The sequence below is a fragment of the Sprattus sprattus genome (genome assembly GCF_963457725.1).
Source record: "Sprattus sprattus genome assembly, chromosome: 12".
Lineage (NCBI taxonomy): Eukaryota > Metazoa > Chordata > Actinopteri > Clupeiformes > Clupeidae > Sprattus > Sprattus sprattus.
The window spans coordinates 15041022-15063363 of NC_137910.1; the positions used below are offsets into that span (position 1 = coordinate 15041022).

The window sequence follows — 22342 nt, forward strand, 5'->3', positions numbered from 1 at the left end:
TACTCCAATGACCTTTGACCTTGTCTGTGTCCGTGCAGGTTTCCTGTTGTAAAGAGCAGGATAACTACTGGCATGGTGTTGGCATACTGCGTCTCATGTGCAGGTACATTCACCTTCAGTCATATACAAAAGGTTTTATCCAGAGTGACTTACGAGTTATGTGCCATATAACGAAGCGACTTACGAGCCATATAAGCAAGTGACTTATGTGCCATATAAGGTGTGCCATATCAGGAATCGGGAAGTGAAGAGGAAACAAGAGGGACTTGCGTGGGAAACTCCGTAGATGGCGAGTGCAGGGGATGCAGCCTGACTCGTTAGGGTGGGCTATGTCACCCAGGAAAGGGCTGTTTTTGGGGTACTCTGAACCCCTGCCTCGCGTTTAATGAATCCAATTAATTCGTGGTCATATCCTGCTGAACATCACGTGCACTCTTCCAAAAGCTAACCTATGGGAGAAGTTTGTGCTAAACAGGAACAATCAGAAGTTAGAATTGACACGGGACCAATGGATCCCAGAAATACCCTAGTGGAGCTGACACAAATACCCCTACCACTCTCTTCACCCACACACACACACACACACACACACACACACACACACACACACACACACACACACACACACACACACACACACACACACACACACACACACACACACACACACACACACACACACACACACGCGCACACACACACACACACACACTTTATCATTATAACATTGGTATGAAATGTTTTTGATTAAACAGAGGGCCTTATCTCTCCCCTTAGCAACCATATTGTTGATTCAGTAAACATAATTATATCTCTCCCTTTTATTGCACTTGCACGTGTGTGTGTGTGTGTGTGTGTGTGTGTGTGTGTGTGTGTGTGTGTGTGTGTGTGTGTGTGTGTGTGTGTGTAAACATAATTATATCTCTCTCTTTCATTGCCACAACACTCCACTGAGCCGGACTGGAAAGAAAGGCACCATTGTGGCTAGAATTGAATCAGTTTATTTTGGGTCTGATATCTAAGGAAGCTAAAACTTCTAAGGCTTTCACAATCCACAGCTTGAATCCATTAAAACATAGAAGGATAAGATTTTAAGAGCAGTTCAACACACATTATGACCTATTTCAAGGTTTCATACTGTTTCCATTTTAACCCACGTCAGAATCAAACTGTAATATAATCACCCCTTTAAAGATGCATTGCCTTAAATCATCCTACCTTGACAAACCCAAGAGCTTTAACTACTACCCCCTTTAATTCATTTTGCCGAGGTTCAGGTATGGTGTGTGTGTGTGTGTGTGTGTGTGTGTGTGTGTTTAGTGAGATGGTAAAAGATGAGGTGTTGGGTGGTGTGCCATGTGTGTGTGTGTGTGTGTGTGTGTGTGTGTGTGTGTGTGTACGTGTGTGTGTAGGTGTGTATGTGTGTGTGTGTGTGTGTGTTTAGTTAGATGGTAAAGGATGATGGAGTGTGTGTGTGTGTTTAGTGACATGGTAAAGGTTTAGAGGGTGTGTGTGTGTTTAGTGAGATGGTAAAGGATGAGAGGATGGGTGTGTGTATGTGTGTGTGTGTGTGTGTTTAGGGAGATGGTTAAGGATGAGAGGATGTGTGTGTGTGTGTGTTTTTGGTGAGATGGTACAGAACGAGAGGGTGTGTGTTGTGCTCCCCAAACGAGATGCACGGGTTCAGCGTGGGAACCACCCCGTCCCTCAGATCCACACTGAACCTCTGCAGGATGCAGAGCGTGTCGGCGTCATAGAAACACACCGCCCCCTGCTGGAAGTCCACCAGCACACCAACCTTCCTGATTCTCCTCTCCACCACCAGAGGGCTCTCCTGAGCACCGTGGGCGATGAGGTACTGGCCGTTCCCGTGGTAGATGTAACAGAATACCTTATTCAGGTCCGCAGCGGCACTGTCTGCACCCTGGAGCCCATTTACCACGGCCACATGGGAGAGGCCGATCAGCCAGTACGGCTTCTCCCACACCAGCACCTCCCAGTAGTGGCGGCCGCTGGTGAACACCTCCGAGGCCAGAGCGGTGTACTGGGAGTGGACGGAGTCTGAGTCGCCGCCCTGCTGGAGGGGCAGCTTGCTCCAGCGCACCGCCCTACCGTCCTCAGAAACCTCCAGTTTTGGGTGGGCCTGCTGCGGATCCAGAGTGAGGGCCCGCAAGTCTGAGGAGAGGAGAGGAGGGGAGAGGATCTGATAACGACCCCCATGTCTGTAGGGTTTGTGTGTGTGTTTGTTTGTTAAGTGTGATCTGATGAGGCTGATCAGAACACAACCCTCGTTTCTCAAAACAAAATAGCCTTATCTAGAAGAATTATGAGTTCTATTGTGGATTTACCAATTGGCATAACCATATTCAGGCGTTTGTTTTTAAAGGGCAACTTAATAGCATTCACAGGGGGATATTTGTGTAAATGTGTATTCCTGTTTTCTATGGATAATCTAACTCCATAGTTTTCTGTCACGATGTGTCTGTGTGGTTGTGTGTGTTGTGTGGTTGTGTGTGGTGTGTGTAGTTTATGTGGTTGTGTGTGGTGTGTGTGTGATTGTGTGAGGTGTATGTATTTGTGTGTGGTGTGTGTGGTGTGTGTAGTTTATGTGGTTGTGTGTGGTGTGTGTGGTGTGTGTAGTGTATGTGGTTGTGTGTGGTGTGTGTGGTGTGTGTGGTTGTGTGTGGTGTGTGTGGTGTGTGTAGTGTATGTGGTTGTGTGTGGTGTGTGTGGTGTGTGTGGTGTGTATGGTGTGTGTGGTTGCGTGTGGTGTGTTTTCATGCTTACCTGACCACATGCGTGGGAAGCAGGTTGACAGGGTGTTAAATAGGTCATCCACCAGCCTCTCCACCGTGGCCATCTTCCCTGGGGGGGCGCAGCCGTCTGTCTCCACCTCAGGCATGGTAGGAGGGTCCAGCACGGACCTGCAGTCACGACACACCCCACACCAGCTCTCAATACACTACTACCACACACTTTCACTTCATTACAGATCATCAGAGTCCATTTTGACATTGCTAGAAAAAATAAGTTCTTCACCTATTTAATAATAGGAGAACTATTTGATTTAAAATCCTCTTCATTTCTCTGTTATGCCTATAAGAATACTGGCCCCATTTTTTGCAAGACCATTTCAGGAAGAACTGTGTTCCCAATGCAAAAAGGGTCATACATTTCTGCTACACATGTAGGGTCATTTAGGATGCATTTCCTAAAACTCCAGCGTTGTTCTGGCCTTGTTTAGTTTACGCTGACTTCCTGCATAGACTACAAAGCCTCAGATAGCAGCTTCCTGTGCAAAGCCCTGGCGCTAAGGGCGGTTCTACTTTATGCTGCGTTAATGAAGGGGTAATTTATGACCCGGCCATCCTGCCCTGCCTCTGAAGATGAGTGTGTTGTGATCACGTGATGATGAGTGTGTTGTGAGCATGTGATGATGAGTGTGTTGTGATGAGTGTGTTGTGATCATGTGATGATGAGTGTGTTGTGAGGAGTGTGTTGTGATCACGTGATGATGAGCGTGTAGTGTGTGAGGGAGATCTGTCACTCACTCCGGCGTAGTTAGATGCTGTGAAAGAGAAGAAGAAAAGGCATCAGCTGTGCCCAGATGCAGACCATAATAATAACAACAATAATAATCACCCTCTATCTGGGGACACACTGTGAGAACCTGCTTACTTAGGTTAGGTTAGGTTACTATGACAACTCAAAACACTGTACCAGTGCCTGAACATCATGAATATAGAATTTAATGACAGCGCCATCACACCAGGTGAATATTCAAGTCTATTTTCAACAGTGTTATATGGAGAATGTCAAGACCATTTTCAACAGTGTTGTATGGAGAATGCCAGTCAAGTGAGTATTGAAAGTACAATTTATACTGCATGACCAGTTTGGGCTTTTTCTAGTTTGTTAGTGTCATACCTGCAGCAGCTTCAGGTGGTTGTCCTCCTGGACGAGAGCCGTCCTGGTCTCCCTGAGAGTGTCCGTGTCTTCGAGGTGTCTCTGCAGCTGATCTCTCCTGGACTGGAGCCACTTGCTGCAGTAGAGCTGCTCAGTGTCCAGCACGTCCAGCATCAGACGCTCGTCCTCCTCGATCAGAGCTCTTATCTGAGAGTAGCGGTGCTGGACTCGCAGCTTACAAGCCTCTATGGAGCTCTGAGGGGGGTGGGGGGGGGGGGCATTTAAAAGAGAGGTAGAGAAGCGGAGAGACTAATATGGAAGTTTATAAAAGCAACAGCACGCATATTTGTATCCAAGCTACCTTTCGTATTGCAATTTTGCAAATTATTTTCTTGAATTTTAATGTTGTTTAAAATATTGTTATTTTGTATGTTGTTTAATGTTACTGTTGTTATCGTGCACCTACCTGTGTCTCTGAGAACAGCAGCTCCAGTTCCTTCAAGGTGTTCTCAACCTCCAGTCTGGTCTCCAGCAGGACACTCTCAGTGGCCTCTAGCTTCCTCTGTGGACACGCCAGAGACACAGAGACACAGAGACACTCTCAGTGGACACACCAGAGACACAGAGACACTCTTAGTGGACACACCAGAGACACAGAGACACACTCAGTGGACACACCAGACACAGAGACACACTCAGTGGACACGCCAGAGACACAGAGACACTCTTAGTGGCCTCCAGCCTCCTCTGTGGACACACTAGAGACACAGAGCCTTCTCTCTCTTTCAGTTGTCTCTGTGCAGACAGGGGGTATAGAGAGCAATGCTGACCCCTTTCATTCAAGCCCAGATAGCAATACACACTGGCTGGATCGGTCAGTCCGCTTCAACATGCTATCAGTTTCCCAAATCTATTAATATTTTGGTTATTGTTTGTGTTTTTAGTCAAGCCCACATTTCTGAGAGTGAATACCTTATCTATCCCTTATGTATGCAGCCCACAAGCATCCTACTTTTAGTTCTATTAGATCTTTTGCCACATGAAAAACTCTCCACAGCTAACCCTATAGCTGAACCCCTCACATAACCCAGTAGCTGAACCCCTCACATAACCCTGTAGCTGAACCCCTCACATAACCCTGTAACTGAACCCCTCACATAACCATATGGCTGAAAGAATCCACAAAACAACAAAAGGGTTTAGAACAGGACTTGTAAGGGCTCTTCAAGGCTAGCCAAATGACAATTTTATCTCTGAGACACAAATGTAAACCCCTCCATCCCAACTAGCCTGATCTCACCTTGAGGTCAGAGGTCGCCTCCTGCAGCGGCACGACATCGTGACCCCGGTGGGCGCCCACAGCGGCGCACAGCGCGCACGCGGCCACCCGCTCGTCGGTGCAGTAGAGCCGCAGCTCCTCTCCGTGCTGCTGGCAGCGGTACGGCAGCAGGTCCCCCGCCGGCTCCACCAGTGTGTGCGCCCTCAGCGCCTCCTTCTGCTGGTGCGCCAGGGCGTGTGCCGAGCACAGAGCAGCATCGCACGTCAGGCAGCTCCGCACCGCCACAGACACGCGCTCGATGCAGTGGTCACACGTCAGCACCGGACCCTGACCCGACAGAGCCGTGACCTGATGACCCAGATCAGCCGGAGTGGACCGCCCGTTCCAGCCCGGCTCGCTGTGGTTCTGCCTGCTCTCCTCTTGGACCAGTCTCTGCAAGCTGGGGTTCGCCTGCAGCTGGAGGTCCGGAGAAAAGAGGACCTGGCATTCTGGACAGAACAGGTGACCTGGAACAGGCGTGGTGATGCCTATCTGAGTTCCCACCTCGTCTCCATCCTCGTTCCACACCGCCCGGATGCACGCGCGGCAGAAGTTGTGCCCGCACGGGAGCACCACGGGGTCCGAGAACACATCGGCACAGATGGGGCAGCTTAAGGTACCCTCCGCCTTCTCCATCCTTCCGCAAGCCCAGAAACCACTGTGCCCAGGGTGGCCTGACTCCCATAGACATTAATGTTTAACAGCCTGCAGCCCTGATCAGGTGTCCCACTCTTTGTTATTCCCCTACACGTGGATCACCTTACCTCAGGCTGAGAGTGAGTGGTAAACAGGGCAGGTCAGCGTGTAAGCATACATGCCTTTTTAACCCTTAAAATACTGTATTCACTATTCAGTCTCATTTTTGGCCAAACTGCTCCAGATGTATGTGATTTTATGTGATTTTGGATTTGAAGGAAGAGGGAAGACAATATTTCCAAATGTTTCCGTATCTTAATTATTTTCAGTTCAGTTTCCAGCTGTTTGTGTCTTTGTTTACATTTTTGTAGGGGCCTAAAAGGTAAAGGAATGGAATTGACAGGAGAGATGCATTGAATGCACTGGACTATAATAATACAGATACTGCATCACTGTTAAGACAAGAAGCATTTCTATTTCTCACAAAAAAAATAGCATATATCCCAAGTCAGAGATTATAGTAAATCACATGACAGAGATTTCAAAAGACCACATAGTGTTGGTCATTGATGAGAAAAAAAACCTCACCTTGATATTATCTCAGTCGGACCCAAGCAAATTGGGGAGTAGGGGGGCTCTTGGGCTTCCAGTGTGGGGCATATTGTGGGGAATCCAGGGTGCGATTTGCAAAGGGAACTAGATAATCATTAATTCTACATCAGCAATAGACCGTCTAAAATTCCTCAAATTAATTCGATTCGAATTCACTTGAATTCCTTTCCACTGGGGGGCAGTAACGTACCCGGAGATATATTCATTGACAGTTGAAGAAGAAACCAGAATCTGTCCTGTAAACGCTGGAATGCTGTGGCATAATGCGTTAATGTTTTACGAAATAGAGGTATTGACTATTTGAAACGCCAGCAACAATGTTGAGGGAGAGAGCGGTCTGATCTACGAACGAATCATTTCATGAACTGGTAACGGCATTGCGAAAATTCAAACAGAAATTAGTGAAATCTCTGCAAAATGAATGAGCCAGAGGGACTGCGGTTCAGGCGACTAAACCGACCTCAAATCATCACGGACTCCCAAGAACCTCGAGACAAGGGCACAAGGTAGGGTTGGAATGTTCGCGTGGTTCTGAATAATAGCATGGCAGGTGTTTCAGGGAAGACCTACGCAGGCGAAAGTAAAAGGGCTGATGTTTGTTGTTTCATAATCCAGGTCAAGCCTCTGTCTGTCGTGACATCACGCAGCAGCGCATTGTGCTTGAGATTAACGTTACATTCTGTTTTCGTTCACAGCACATACAGCGGGAAGGTTTTCCGAGTGACGCTAATCTGTGTGGGGGGCTTTCTCGTACTTCCACTGCTGGTGATCATCCTGATTCTGGAGTCTCCGATCCACCCCGAGGTCTTCAGGTATGCGGTGACGGATGTTAAAAGCAGCTCTGCTAGGTCCTGACTGAGTAGCTTGCTATTCGAGTCCCCTCTGTGCTGTCAACACCTGTGGGCGAGAGACAGCGTCCCCCTCTCGCTGCATGCACCTGCGTCTCTGAAAGATTTATCGGGGAAAACACGAATTCAGTGCGCCATTGAATACCCGCAGCTATCAAGTTAGCCGTACTTTCGCATGTGGATTCACAGATGGTTGCATACAATAAAAACAATAATGGAAACAGTTTCGTGTAGCGTATCACGGTAGATAGTGAACATTTTAAAGGGTATATTCACACGGCACCTGACTATTCTGAATAAGCTAATTTCATCGAGTGAAAATGTTCAAGTGCGTGTGCGTGCATACATGCTTAGATCAGCTGTGTGCAGCCTGTTTGATGTCTTGTCCAAAAGCTGACACTGGTGGATTTGTACCAGAGCGGAGTTGGATGCAGCCCATACTCCCCTACTGAGTGTGGTGTGTTCTCCCACTGCCCTGTGTCAGGAGGGGTGTGTTGTCTCTATGGCCCGTGTCAGCTGCAGAGTATACTGTGTGTTGTCACACACTGGGCTGTGTTTGTGTAGCACATGACCCTTGAGCTCCTGAATGACTGGCAGCTGTGTCCTGGAGTCATGCACACATTCCCTCCTTCTCTCCCCCAGTCTGCATTCTTGATTTAGGACTTCATCTGCTTTACTGGGCTCTCTCTCTCTCAATCTCTCTCTGTCTCTCCTCTCATCTAATACTCTCCTCTCTTCTTATCTCCTCTCATCTCAAATGCTCTCTCTAAATCTTTCTCTGTCTCTCCTCTCATCTCATATGCTCTCATCTCCTCTCGTCTTATTTGCTCTCATCTCCTCTCCTCTCATCTCATATGCTCTCTCTAAATCTTTCTCTGTCTCTCCTCTCATCTCATATGCTCTCCTCTCATCTCCTCTCATCTTATTTGCTCTCATCTCCTCTCCTCTCATCTCATCTCCTCTCATCTTATTTGCTCTCATCTCATCTCCTCTCATCTTATTTGCTCTCCTCTCCTCTCATCTAATACTCTCATCTCTGTTCTGGCCCAGACCCCCCCCCCCACCCAGCTAGGACCAGGCAGGCAAACGCTCTGTGGTCTGTCTGCAGGTCATTAGACTGCGTGTGCTGCTGCTGTGTCAGACATTAATGATTTACTCAGGGGGGGACTGCGCTACATGAGCACTGCACTGCACCTTCACACCCATCCACATGAGCGGCACCTCGGGCCCGACCCAGATCCGATCCGGTAGGGGTCCGCCAGCTGCACTACATCAGGGTCCGATCTGATTTAGAGTCTGCAGATGTCTTGGACTTCAGAGAGAGATGGTCCATCGACACCAGGTGTTCTAGAAAAATATAAAAATAAGATCACCACTATGATGTCCCTTTGTAACACTTAATGGTGACCATGGTGGTTGGATTAATCTGATTGGTTGTCTGATCTAGAATGAATTAAAGGTGCAGAAATGGTAGGTCAGATGCTTCTTGTGTTTTATGTATTTTTTTATCCCTCTGCTCTGTGCCTCTGTGCCTCTCCTCCCTCTCTCTCCATCTAAATATCTCCATCTCCCCTCCATCTCTCTCTCTCTCCCCACCCCCTCGCATCCCTCTCTCAATCTTTCTTTCTCTCCATCTCTCCCTCTCTTTATATCTCCATCTCTTTCTCGTTCCTCCCCTCCCTCTCTCTCCCTCTGTCAGACTGAGTGATCCTCCTGAATTGACTGGCTGTTATGAGCCCAACCTGAAGCTCCGAGAGGCTCAGCGCTTGTATCAGGACCAGCTGGTCGGACCGGAGTCCATCGCCAACATTGGAGGTCAGTGTGTGCTAAACACCAGCAGGGGGCGGCACACGTCACCCTGTTTGTGTGTGTGTGTGTGTGTGTGTGTGTGTGTGTGTGTGTGTGTGTGTGTGTGTGTGTGTGTGTGTGTGTGTGTGTGTGTGTGTGTGTGTGTGTGTGTGTGTGTGTGTGTGTGTGTGTGTGTGTGTGTGTGTGTGTGTGTGTGTGTGTGTGTGTGTGTGTGTGTGTGTGTGTGTGTGAGAGAGAGAGAGAGGGCCTGTATGTGTTTAAGTGTGAGAGACAGTGAGTGTGTGTCTGTGGATGGGCATTTTTGTGAGCAGGCATACATGTTAATGTGGGGGGTTGTCTGTCTGTCTGTCTGTCTGTCTGTCTGTACTTGGTTGTCTGTATGTGTATTGTTGTATCTGTAATCTGGTTTGGCTACACTGTGGGTGAAAGTGTTATGGAATAATATCAGTTTATGACCCCGCCGTTCAGAATGGATTACCTCATAGAGTAATTAATATTCAAATGAATTAATATAAATGTTGCTGTTAAAACCCATTATGTGATTTGGTGTATTGATTTCTAAAAAGATTAAAAAGAGACAGTCATTCTGTTTATGCAGTTTCATTTAAATGTAATGTCCATTTTGTTTCACCTACTTAGTGGTAATAATATTTTCTGTGCCCAAGAGATTAGATAGTGCATCTTGGTTATGAATGTGTCACATCGGGGATATTAGGATTGGCCTTTGAATGGCAATAAAAAGTACTTAGCCACCCCCCACCCTCCCAATTTCTCTCTCTTTCTCCCTCTCCCAATTTCTCTTTCTGTCTCTCTCTGCATCTCTCTGAAACTCTCTGTCTCTCTCTCTCTGTCTGTAGATGTGCTGTACACAGGCACTGCTGATGGGAAGATCCTGAAGCTGGATGGCAAAAGTGTTAGTGTATTGGCCAGGCTGGGCAGGCCTCCCTGTGGTAAGACATTAAACCTTACTCAGTCCTGTTAGATCGCACAGACCAGATCAGACTTATATGAACACAAAAAGGAAAAGCTCCCTCCCCACTACACACACCCTGCAACTCGAAGGCAGGCATTAGTAGCAAGGGAAAACTCCCCCCCCCACACACACACACACACACACACACTTGCCCTCATCTGGCCCTCATCTGGCTGTCATCTGGCCCAAAGCCACCAGCAGACGCCACTGGTCTGATGAGGGCCTCTTTAAGATCACTCAGTAGCGTATCAGTCACAGCGAAAAGACACACGGCCTTTATGACCGCAATAGGGCCATCGCAGCAAGACGTAGACATGATTTGTCAACCTTCCAAAACCCTCAGGTTCCCATGATGACGAGCCGACCTGTGGGCGACCTCTCGGCATTCGTGTGGGGCCCAATGGCACGCTGTTCGTTGCTGACGCCTACCTGGGGTTGTTCGAGGTCAACCCCGTCACAGGTAAGATACCCAGTTGCCCTGACCAGAAAACAACATTTGCAGTTACTTGTTTAGCAGTTACTACAGTTCAGTCGTTCATTTGGTTGCTGTGCCTTCCAACCACAGCGGCTTGCAGCTCTTGCATGCTCTCTGAAAAGGCCAGGGCTTTGGTGTGGTTCGCTCCATGCTGAACCTGTTGAACCACAGCAGCACAACACTTGAACACTGGAATTTTGACTCCTGTGCAACCAGGAAACTCACGTTGTAAAGTATAAATCACCTGTCCAACCCCTTCCCTATCCCCCGCCCTCCTCCAGGTCACGTGACCACACTTGTGCATGCGAGTCAGATGGTGGCCGGGCAGCGGCTCTCCTTCATTAACGACCTGGACGTGACACAGGACGGCAGGAAGGTGTTCTTCACCGCCTCCTCCAGCAGGTGGCAGCGTAGAGACTACCTGCAGCTCATCATGGAGGCCACTGCAGATGGACGGTGAGACACAGGAGAGGACAGGAGCAGTCACAGGGCCTCTGATAGGACACTCTTCAGTAGAACCTGATAGAACACTCTTCAGTAGAACCTGATAGAACACTCTTCTGTACAACCTCATAGAACAGTCTTCAGTAGAACCTAATAGAACCCTCTTCAGTAGAACCTGATAGAACCCTCTTCAGTAGAACCTGATAGAACCCTCTTCAGTAGAACCTGATAGAACACTCTTCAGTAGAACCTGATAGAACACTCTTCAGTGGAACCTGATACAACACTCTTCAGTAGAACCTTATAAAAACACTCTTCTGATAAAACACCTGATAAAAACACTCTTCAGTAGAACCTGATAGAACACTCTTCAGTAGTTCTCAGCAGGCTACTGGAAGGCTTCTCATAGTGATCATAAGGCCACAGAGTACTTCCTAGTAATAATAAGTAACAATAATAACTCACCGCCTTTTCAAGAGTAATAATATGGCTTCCTACAGTAGTTGTCAGTAGTAATCATAAGGGTGTTTATGGAGTAGTGGTCAGTAGTATTCATAAGGGTGTTTATGGAGTAGTTATGAGTAGTAATCATAAGGGTGTTTATAGAGTAGTAATCATATGGGTGTTTATGGAGTACTTCTTCACATGGTGCCAACCACATCTGTTCCACACCCCACTTGCTCTTGTGCACCATGGCTTAAATACTAGTAATCATAAGGCCACTTGGTCTCTGGAGGACTTTTCAATAGTAGTCTCAAGGGTAAACATTGTACTTAGTGCATTTTAAATGGAGGAGACCCTTCACAGGGCTTCAGTAGTATTTATATGGGGACCAGATGTGTGGAGGGCTTCCACGTCCTAGAAGGCACTCATGTATGTGCTTGAAGATAAAGTACTTTTAAGATGGCCGCGGATGACCAGCAGCTAAACAAGCCTAACTGGTGGGGATGATTTAAAAACAATGGGCTTGATGCAAAGAGGGCTCAGAGCACAAGTATGTGGTATTTGTTGCTGATTATCTCACATTTGCTTATTCATCTGAATAATCATCTAAATTGTGTTCATGTGTGTCTTTGTGTCCCTGTGTGTGTGTGTGTGTGTGTGTGTGTGTGTGTGTGTGTGTGTGTGTGTGTGTGTGTGTGTGTCTGTGTCTGTGTCTGTGTCTGTGTGTAGTGTTCTGGAGTATGACACGCTCACCAAGCAGGTGTCTGTGATGATGGAGGGCCTGCGTTTTCCTAATGGCATCCAGCTGCTCCCAGACGAGGAGTCTCTGCTCGTCACCGAGACAACCATGGCAAGGATCCGCAGGTCAGATTCAACCTCTCACTTTTACTCTATGACCTCTGAACCCTGCGCAGATAACAGCAGGGTGCAGACAACCATGGCCGAGGACCTGCAGATCATGCTCAGCACCATAACCTTTACTCTTTCACCTCTGACCTTTTCAATAGTGGACTGTCCCTGTGAGCATGTCACGTGTCACTTCCCTGCTCCGCTGTTTACGCGGTGGCTTGTCTTTTTTTAATCATCACGAGGACAAGCCAGTGAGCGAGTCTGCCGTTTCAGAAACACATTAAAGGTGTGAGTCTGCCGTTTCAGAAACACATTAAAGGTGTGAGTCTGCCGTTTCAGAAACACATTAAAGGTGTGAGTCTGCTGTTTCAGAAACACATTAAAGGTGTGAGTCTGCTGTTTCAGAAACACATTAAAGGTGTGAGTCTGCTGTTTCAGAAACACATTAAAGGTGTGAGTCTGCTGTTTCAGAAACACATTAAAGGTGTGAGTCTGCTGTTTCAGAAACACATTAAAGGTGTGAGTCTGCTGTTTCAGAAACACATTAAAGGTGTGAGTCTGCTGTTTCAGAAACACATTAAAGGTGTGAGTCTGCTGTTTCAGAAACACATTAAAGGCATCGCTGAGCTGTCAGTATCTGCAGCGGTTTAGAGGTGCCTTTAAGAATAATTAAATGTTACTGTCAGCCGCCTGTGTTTGGAATGTGTTATGTTGGTCGTCAGTAAACTATGCATAAGTGTGTCCCAACTTTCCTCTTACTCACACACACACACACTCACACACACACACTCACACACACTTATGCATACTCACACACACACACACACACATACTTATGCATACTCACACACACTCACATGCTAATGCATACTCATAGACACACACACACACACAGTTTTTAGTTTTCTTATAAATACCAGCTTCCTGTATAATTAGAAAGGCTTTGACAGTACAAAGTGTGTGTTTGTCATACCAGCAAAGCTTGTTACAGAAGAGAGAGAGTGAAAGAGAGAGATGAGTGAAAGAGAGAGAGAGAGAGAGAGCGAGAGAAAGATAGAGATGACTGAGACATGAGAATGTTCTGGAGGTTCAGGGAGCATAAACAAAGGTGCATGCTGTTGTCGTGGAAACCAAGTAGCACATTAAGTAGAACATTTAAACGGAGTGGCAGAGATTAATGGTGTGTCCTTTCGGTTTCCGCCGGGCAACAGGCACTCAGAGAGGAAGGATCCCCCTCCAGCATTCATCTCGATTCCAATAAGTGCGTGTGTGCGTGTGGGTGGGTGGGTGTGTGGCGCTTCAATACCTTGGCCGTGATTTGGTTTATGGTTTAATCTCTTTTTCTCTCACTCTGTTTCTCTCTCTCTCTCTCACTTTTCTCGTTCTCTGAAAAGAAATGAGCATGAGATGAGATGCATTGATATGGTACTTGAGCACCCTGGCTATGATTTGATTTGACTATACCAGTGTAATACAGACGTGGTGGAGTCACAGTGAGGTTCAGGTGATGGACGTTGGCAGTCAAGATTAATCAATTTAAGGTGGCCCCAGCAGACGGCAGGGGAAGCTGGGCACCCTCTCTTACACTGCCCTTTTCTCATGCCCCCTCGCAGATTGCACGTGTGACGACTCAAGTAACTGAATGGCTCTTCTGGTCTGAGCTGTGATGTCTGGCATCTTGCAGAGTGCGCGTTTCAGGACTGAAATAGCTGATGGGCTCTTCTGGTCTGAGCTGTGGTGTCTGGCATCTTGCAGAGTGCGCGTTTCAGGACTGAAATAGCTGATGGGCTCTTCTGGCCTGAGCTGTGGTGTCTGATTGGCTCTTCTGGTCTGGCATCTTGCAGGGTGCACGTCTCAGGACTAAAGTAGCCGATTGGCTCTTCTGGCCTGAGCTGTGGTGTCTGATTGGCTCTTCTGGTCTTGCATCTTGCAGGGTGCACGTGTCAGGGCTGAACAAAGGAGGAATGGACACCTTCATCGAAAACCTGCCTGGTTTCCCTGACAACATCCGTCGCGGCTCCTCAGGAGGGTACTGGGTGGCCATGTCGGCCGTGAGGCCCAACCCCGGCTTCTCCATGCTCGACTTTCTGTCCCAAAGGCCCTGGATCAAGAAGCTCATCTTCAAGGTTGGCCGTCAAGCATGTATCACCATCATGGAGCAGTTATGGCCCATCAGGAAACTATGATGCATTATGTGCTTTTTTGAGACTGGCAGGGAGACTGGTTGTTTGTGTGTGTGTGTGTGTGTGTGTGAGAGTGTGTGAGAGAGAGAGAGAGAGAGAGAGAGAGAGAGAGAGAGAGAGACTGGCAGGTAGATTTGTTGTTTGTGTTTGTGTGTGTGTGTGAGACAGACTGGCAGGGAGACTTGTTGTTTGTGTGTGTGTATATGTGTGTGTGTGAGAGAGACTGGCAGGTAGGTTTGTTGTGTGTGTGTGTGTGTGTGTGTGTGTGTGTGTGTGTGTGTGTGTGTGTGTGTGTGTGTGCATTCTGTTTGCCCCAAACACACACCCACTCCTTTCTCTCCTGTTCTCCCTGCAGATCTTCAGCCATGACGTGCTGCTGAAGTTTGTCCCACGTTACAGCCTGGTCCTGGAGCTGTCCGAGAGTGGTGTGTGTGTACAGAGTCTCCACGACCCGCACGGCGAGGTGGCCGCCTACATCAGCGAGGCCCACGAGCACGATGGGCAGCTCTACCTGGGCTCCTTCCGCTCCCCCTTCCTGTGCAGACTGGACCTCAGCAAGGTGTGAGGGATGTCGGGCCGGTGAGCCGAGCTGAACCGGGCTGAAACGGGCCCTACTGGGCCAAACGCCAGAGGGAGTCCAGAGGGACCTGTGGGTGTGTGTGCATGTTGGTTGTTTTAGTTTAGCTTTTACACAGCCTCTGATTATGGCTTATAAGAGCCAAGAGAGAGAACTGTCTCACTAGTCAATTATTTTTAACACACACACACACACACACAATCTACATACACACACGATCTACTTACACATGCACTCTTAACCTAAGGCAGCATAGTGTTACCTGAGATGTCTTTGAAACACATCATGCAATATATAAACCTGCCGATAAGCTAGAGCCATACCGGCATTATACTAAAGCCTGGTGGGCGTTTGACTAGAGGGGTCTTTGGATCAACACTATTGACACTTGGTGATGTCATAGAGTTGTGAGAAGAAACAGAAATGTCTTGTGCTTGTATTTCCTGCCCTGTACTGACTCACTGCTAGCTACATCCTGTTCTTAATTAAGGCCGCGCTAGGCTTGTCCCTGCTAAAAGAGGACAGATGAACGCTGCAGCTAGAATCAGAAGATCAGAACATTCTAGATCACTACCACGCTCTGCAAACGCCTTCTACTGTGGTGCTGCATTACAGTAGGATTCTAGATCTTTTTAAATCACTACTAGCTTCTAAGTTGCAAAGCTGACTGCATATGTAGTGATATTAATAGACCACTTGTGGAGATACTACATCGTAGCAGTTGTCCTGGGCTTAAATATCAAACTGTATTAAGTTGTTATGTAATCATAGAGACTCCATGCTTTATTTGTCCTTTTGCATCAGTACCAGTTTTATAATGGAATGCAATGATGTTGTACAGGAATATGTGGTTTCATGTTCAGTTGGGGGGGAGGGGGGTACAGAAGATATTCCAATATCAAGCATTTGTGGGGGGGTTAAGATATTCCAAAGCATTGGTGGGGGATTGAGGTATTCTAAAGCATTGGTGAGGGGGGCTACAGAATATATTCTAAAGCATTGGTGGGGGGGTAAGATATTCTAAAGCATTGGTGGGGGGGGGGGCTACAGAAGATATTCTAAAGCATTGGTGGGGGGTTAAGATATTCTAAAGCATTGCAAAAGAAGCAATAGGAAGCACAACTGGCACCGATATCAAACCCAGCTCAAATCCCTCAGATCCCTTTTTTGTTCTCCTAGTCATAACATGTATCTAACCCAGGGCCTGCGAACGAACACTGATGGTTTAAACCGGTGGGCCGAGACCAGGACTGGGCCTAGATTTAGGGTCAACCAAATTCTTATGGAACTTTGCACCTTGAGGGATTAATGATGGTTTTTGTTCAGAGCCTAGCTTCTCCTTCCTTGTCCAGGAACGCTGTTCTGCATGTTGGCATTCTGTGTCTCTCGTGTAAGACTGCTGTCTGCAAGGTACTTCCTTGCCATAATTCTTTGCCTGACTGGAGGTCAGTCTGTGAGTGCTAACAGGAAAGCAGACTTGGATGTGCCAGACGGAATCCTTCCTCCTACATGACGTGCCATGCCTGGATCACTTTTAAAGAGATTTATTTAATCGTTTTTTTTGCCTCCCACCTTGTGAGAGCAAACCTCGTCCTTTGCCTCTGCACTTTCAGTTGCGTTGATCTGCACAGAGACGCCGTGTCACCTTTCCTCGCTCGGCTGAAAATAGATGAGTCGCTTCTTCCCGATTCCACTCCCGACGCAATCACCGGGAAAGGAAAATCGCTCTTCATTACTGTCGCTTCACAATACCAGAGCTGCAACTGTCTTCACATAAAACACCCAGATGTGTGAGACACAGAGGCAACAGGGTCATTTTTAGGTATTGATATTTGTTCTGCTGTACTAGCTGTCTCTGTTCATGCCAGCATTGAATTGTGTTCAAACAACAAATGTGTGTGTTAGGTTTAGTGTTTCGTTTTCAATTCAGCTCTTAAATCTTGTGATGTCTTGTTCTTGTACATACTGAAATGGGCTGTGGTCAATAAACCGCAATGCTTTATCATTTGTCAGTGTCTCAGCTGGTATTTATACATCCTTCCTCTCATAAGATGAGTCATCCTAGGTTTCCATGACCCTGATGTCTTCAGACACACAGCAGATTTGAATTGCCTTTTCTGGATGATAATTGCTCATCAGTTAAATATGCTGCATATATCCCTCACGGTGTGGCATAGAGGTCTTGGCAGCAGCAGCAGCAGCATTTCACGAGTAAAAGAGCATAGAGCCACTTCATTCTTCAAAGGCCTCTGAGATGTTTCTGCATGAAGCCATGTAATCATCGCACTTTGCCCCAACTGTTATTCAACATCAAATAACTGACACCGGTATGAGCATGAGGCATAGGCACCATTAATCAAGTCATTTTATCATATGTGTACTTGAAAAGAGTCCAAGAATGCTTCATTAAATTATTATTTGGAGACCCTGGCCACTGTTCTCTCAAAGGCCCCAGAATGCATTGCTTCAGCCATGTGGGATCAGTTTACAATAGTAAACAGTCTACAATACACTCCCTTTCTACACAGGCTCTCTTCATCTCCCAAAACTCCTGCATTATTTAGTCCCTGCACCATGGCCCATTAGGTTTCACGATCAGTGTTCTCACAATTCACCATTTTTTTTTTTTAAAACATCCTCAACACCCCCAAGGGGTGGAAATGAACAGCTGACCGGAGAAAGAGCCTCACTAAGGGGCTGGGGGGGGGGGGGGGGGGGGGGGGGGGGCACTCACAGAGTCACTCACAGGATTCCCAGGTTGTCCTCAGAGATGTAATCTGGTCGTACTCAACTGGATGTTCCACTTTGTGAGAGATCCCCCCCCACACACACACACACTCCACCCCAACTTCTGTCTGTGCCATACTTAACTTGGATGTGCCACTTTGTGAGAGATCCCCCCCCCCTCTCCCGACACACACACACACACAGGGTGCAGGGACTGAGGGCTCATGCTGAACACTAAAACGCTTTCAGACATTTAGAAATAACAGTTAAATGTTCCAACAGCACAGACAGGCTTTCACAGCACTCCTCATGCCTCCAGCATTGCACCAGGCAGAAAGACAAACAAACAAATACAAAAGACTGAAGCAAAAAAAAAAAGACAGATACAAAAAGTGCAGTCTACAAATTGCCCCTGTCTGAAAGTCTTTGTGTGTGTGTATGTGTGCGTGTGTGTGTGCGTGTAGTACCTCTGTACTAAGGAGGTGTCTGAAAGTGTTTGTGTGCTGTGGCTAGCCATGCAGAGACAAGCAGACGTAATCATCCATCATACAATTTATTCCTTTATTAAGGACCAACACACCCCCTTACATTCACAGCAAAAACACTAAAATGGTCTATGATGTCATACTGACTGTGTGGTTCTGTGTGTTTGGATATTGAGCGTCAGCGATCAGTAACGATGTAGGGTAAGGGTTGGTGTGGTTCTGTGTGTTTGGATTCTGAGCATCAGTAACGATGTGGGGTAAGGGTTGGTGTTGGACAGGGTGTTTGGATTCTGAGCGTCAGTCATCAGTAACGATGTGGGGTAAGGGTTGGTGTTGGGCTGTGTGTTTGGATTCTCAACACTAAAATGGTCTACGATGTCATACTGACTGTGGTTCTGTGTGTTTGGATTCTGAGCATCAGTCATCAGTAACGATGTGGGGTAAGGGTTGGTGTTGGGCGATGTGGGGTAAGGGTTGGTGTTGGGCGATGTGAGGCAAGGGTTGGTGTTGGGCGATGCGGGGTAAGGGTTGGTGTTAGGCGATGTGGGGTAAGGGTTGGTGTTGGGCTGTGTGAGGGAAAGGTGGAAGCTCGTCTGACGGTAGGCAGAAGAAGTAGGTGGTTGTCATCTTTTTAAGCCAAGGCATGGACCACACTTGGAAGTTGCAAAAGAAGGTCTGAAAAAGAGACACACATACACACACATCATTGTCAGATATCTGAACAACACATGAAGGATTCATTCACTCATTCATTCCCACACTATGTCAGTGGCTAAATGTTTCCCAGACATTAGACCTGAACACTGACACACTCAGGAACCAGCAGGCATCATTCACACACTCACTTACACAAACAGGCATCATTCACACACTCACTCATTAACACAAACTGGCATCATTCACAAACTCACAAACACAAACAGGCATCATTCACACACTCACAAACACAAACAGGCATCATTCACACAATCACTTACACAAGCAGGCATCATTCACACACTCACAAACACAAACAGGCATCATACAGACACTCACTAACAAACAAGAAGGAAAACCCAAGCAGTTAACACAATGCAACAGCATGCATTAGACTCTATGACCACTCAGGAGACGCTGGAACACGTCGGCAGAGATACAACACCAAAGCTACAGGGAGCTCGCACAATCACCAAAACAAGGCCAAACCACTAGGCTAAGGCTTGCAGACAGCGTGCAACAGCTCACACAATCACCAAAACAATCAACCAATCACAACTTCATCTTTTCCGCTCTCACTAATCATCATCATCTGTATCAGTTCCATTTCCTCCCATCACAACTCTGTCTCTCACTGCCCCTCACTCTCAGCAGCCATCTTACCATGGCTGCAAGGGTGCAGATGGACACAGGTCTCCTCCAGCAGCCATGTTGCCATGGCTTCAAGGGTGCAGATGGACACAGGTCTCCTCCAGCAGCCATGTTGCCATGGCTTCAAGGGTGCAGATGGACACAGGTCTCCTCCAGCAGCCATGTTGCCATGGGGTGCGGATAGACACGGGTCTCCTCCAGCAGCCATGTTGCCATGGCCTCAAGGGTGCGGATGGACACAGGTCTCCTCCCGCAGCCATGTTGCCATGGCTTCAAGGGTGCGGATGGACACGGGTCTCCTCCATCATCACGACTCACCGGGTGCAGCTGCACCACCGCGACTCACCCCACCCATCCTCCACCCCCCACCCCCATCCCATGACTCACCTGCTGCAGCTGTCCCTGTGGCTGGAGCCTGCAGTTGGCCAGGTCCGTGTCCTTGCCTGACTTCCGGCACACGGTGCGGGAAATCTCCACCTCCAGATTATATAAAATCCCCTTCACGATCTGCCAGGGCACAAGAATGGTGCATGGTGATTCCGCTTTGGATAGAAATGGATTCACAGGTCTGAACAGAGCACTTAAATGAAAAATAATGGCAAAACCACAAAACTTGAGTTTGCTTTGACTTTAGCCATGCTAGCAATGTCTTAATCCGCCAGGAAGGATGGAGGAAAAGATGTGAGGAGAGAGACACAGGGTGGGGGTTCAGATTCATACGGTTTGATCCAGCAAACATTTCAGTGAAGTTCTTAAATACATAATACAGAAACACACAGCATTGTAAACCAACACAGCCGTAACAGCGTCTGGCTATACTCTCTGTTGAGCCGTGCTAGTCCATAAGAGCATCTTACTATACTCTCTGTTTAGCCGTGCTATTCCATAACAGCCTCTGACTATACTCTCTGTTCGGCCGTGCTAGTCCATAACAGCCTCTTACTATACTCTCTGTTTGGCCGTGCTAGTCCATAACAGCCTCTGACTATACTCTCTGTTCAGCCATGCTAGTCCAGGCCATCAGGTAACCTTTATAGACTGCTCCTGCTGAGATTTAAATCCTAAACCATTCATTTTAGTTCAACTCCTGTTTCCTTAGCAGTTCTCTTGCTCTTCGAGCTGCTTTAGCAGATTCTACTCAGCACATCTCAGCCAATATGAAGTAAGTATCTGTGTTTTTCTAATCTACACAGCTACTGCCAAGACAAAGTAATACACCTTATTAGAACTTTACAAAGCATCCTAATGACATATCCTTAAAACTACTGTTGTGTCCGAAATATCACTCTAAGGCTCAAACTTCTAAACAAGAATCAGGAGGCTGGATGTGTAGATCTGAAGTGTATTGCTGATGTCCCGTCCAGCAATGGATGTGGTTCATGAAGCATCTTGGTGTGTGTGTGCTGAGCAAGATGTTTAAAGGCCCCTACTTCTTCTATAATATTGTGTGTGTGTGTGTGTGGCAGGTGGCTGCCCTGGCCAATCAGAATTAGTTACACTTTTGTCTTTTTGTCTAACATCGGTCAGTCTAGGTGTGACCGTTCCTGCTTCACACACTGAACTGCTCCATGTTTACAGATACAAAACACTACACTACTAACAGTGGTAAGTGTGTCTCCCATCTCCTACCTGTCTCTGGGCACTGTCTACAGCTGAGGCTTTGAACAGGAATATGTCGTTGGATTGGTTGTTAAAGGCATTGGTTCCTGATAACACTGCCTTCTTAACCCCAGGATCATTCTTGCTGATGTTACGAAGAGCTCCTGGTCCTGGTCCTGGTCCCTTAACTGGATCTTTATGTTGGAGAGAAAACATGGGCTTTAAGACATCTCAGCACAAAAAACAATTATACATTTTAGCAATACTCATGTTACTTAAGCAAAACAATGAAAACTGAAAGTAAATCAGTTCATTGCTTTGACAGGCAGGGGTTTGAAAAGCATCAAACCTCGGTAGCCTAAACTACATGTGAGATCTTTCTGTCAGATCAATGCACAGCAAAAACACATTCATACACTACAGAAACACTTTCACACACCATAGAAAAACACACTTGTTCTAGCCTACCAGACACCAAAGGAAACTAAAAACAACTTTGAAACCTTGACGTTACTTACCCAATGAACATGAAGCGGCACAGATGCACAGAAAGAGCAGATAACAGGCCTCCATGTTACAGGACGGCTTCTCTCAACTGCTAGACGGTTTCCTGTGTGTCAACACTTAAAACCACCCAGTTGGTAAGTGTTGCAAGGCTGGCTTGCAGAGTCGGTTAGCCCAATGCGTCGTTAGAAAATTAGGCTTTTAAACAACCAGCGTCCGAACGAACTGAGATATTTTCCATCATCTGTAAGGTAGCATGTACCACATGCCTATGTCCGAGCACAGTCATACCTTTACTTTATCGTGAGTCATTTTAGATGATTATGTGAGTCATTTTAGGCTTACTCAGATGTTCTTGTTTATCTTTTTTTATTTATGATACTGCAGCCATGTCATGGTTTTCAAAACCAGAAATCGTTTTATGTCTGTGAAATTAACCACTACGAAGGAACTCTTCCAAAAACACAACATAGTTTTACAAATGAGACACTTTGAAGGCAGAAGGGGGACAGTACACCACATCCTGTGGGAGTGAGTTCTAAGAGACCACAAACCTTTTGCAACTGATCTTTCTTTCGTCTCTCATTTGGCGGTCCATGATGTAGC

General features: G+C 47.0%; 3 protein-coding genes across 3 annotated transcripts; 1 reads left to right on the plus strand and 2 right to left on the minus strand.

The window, feature by feature from the left end:
* Positions 1-406: 406 nt before the first annotated feature.
* Positions 407-5860, minus strand: LOC308373529 (tripartite motif-containing protein 72; the record flags this gene model as incomplete). The annotated part of the gene is made up of 7 exons (XM_080849101.1): positions 407-467; positions 1638-2175; positions 2788-2924; positions 3552-3568; positions 3928-4161; positions 4373-4468; positions 5207-5860. 7 exons carry the CDS (start codon positions 5858-5860, stop codon positions 407-409), a joined length of 1737 nt encoding a protein of 578 aa, XP_080705227.1.
* Positions 5861-6702: 842 nt separating this feature from the next.
* On the plus strand, positions 6703-15846 carry apmap (adipocyte plasma membrane associated protein). Its single transcript, XM_080849398.1, has 9 exons — positions 6703-6978; positions 7168-7284; positions 9020-9135; positions 9987-10079; positions 10446-10562; positions 10859-11033; positions 12195-12329; positions 14248-14440; positions 14853-15846. Exons 1-9 carry the CDS (start codon positions 6890-6892, stop codon positions 15060-15062), a joined length of 1245 nt encoding a protein of 414 aa, XP_080705524.1. The 5' UTR covers positions 6703-6889; the 3' UTR covers positions 15063-15846.
* A 2974-nt stretch (positions 15847-18820) lies between these two features.
* On the minus strand, positions 18821-21805 carry cst7 (cystatin f; the record flags this gene model as incomplete). The annotated part of the gene is made up of 4 exons (XM_080849102.1): positions 18821-18961; positions 20021-20140; positions 21263-21432; positions 21751-21805. 4 exons carry the CDS (start codon positions 21803-21805, stop codon positions 18821-18823), a joined length of 486 nt encoding a protein of 161 aa, XP_080705228.1.
* Positions 21806-22342: the final 537 nt, after the last annotated feature.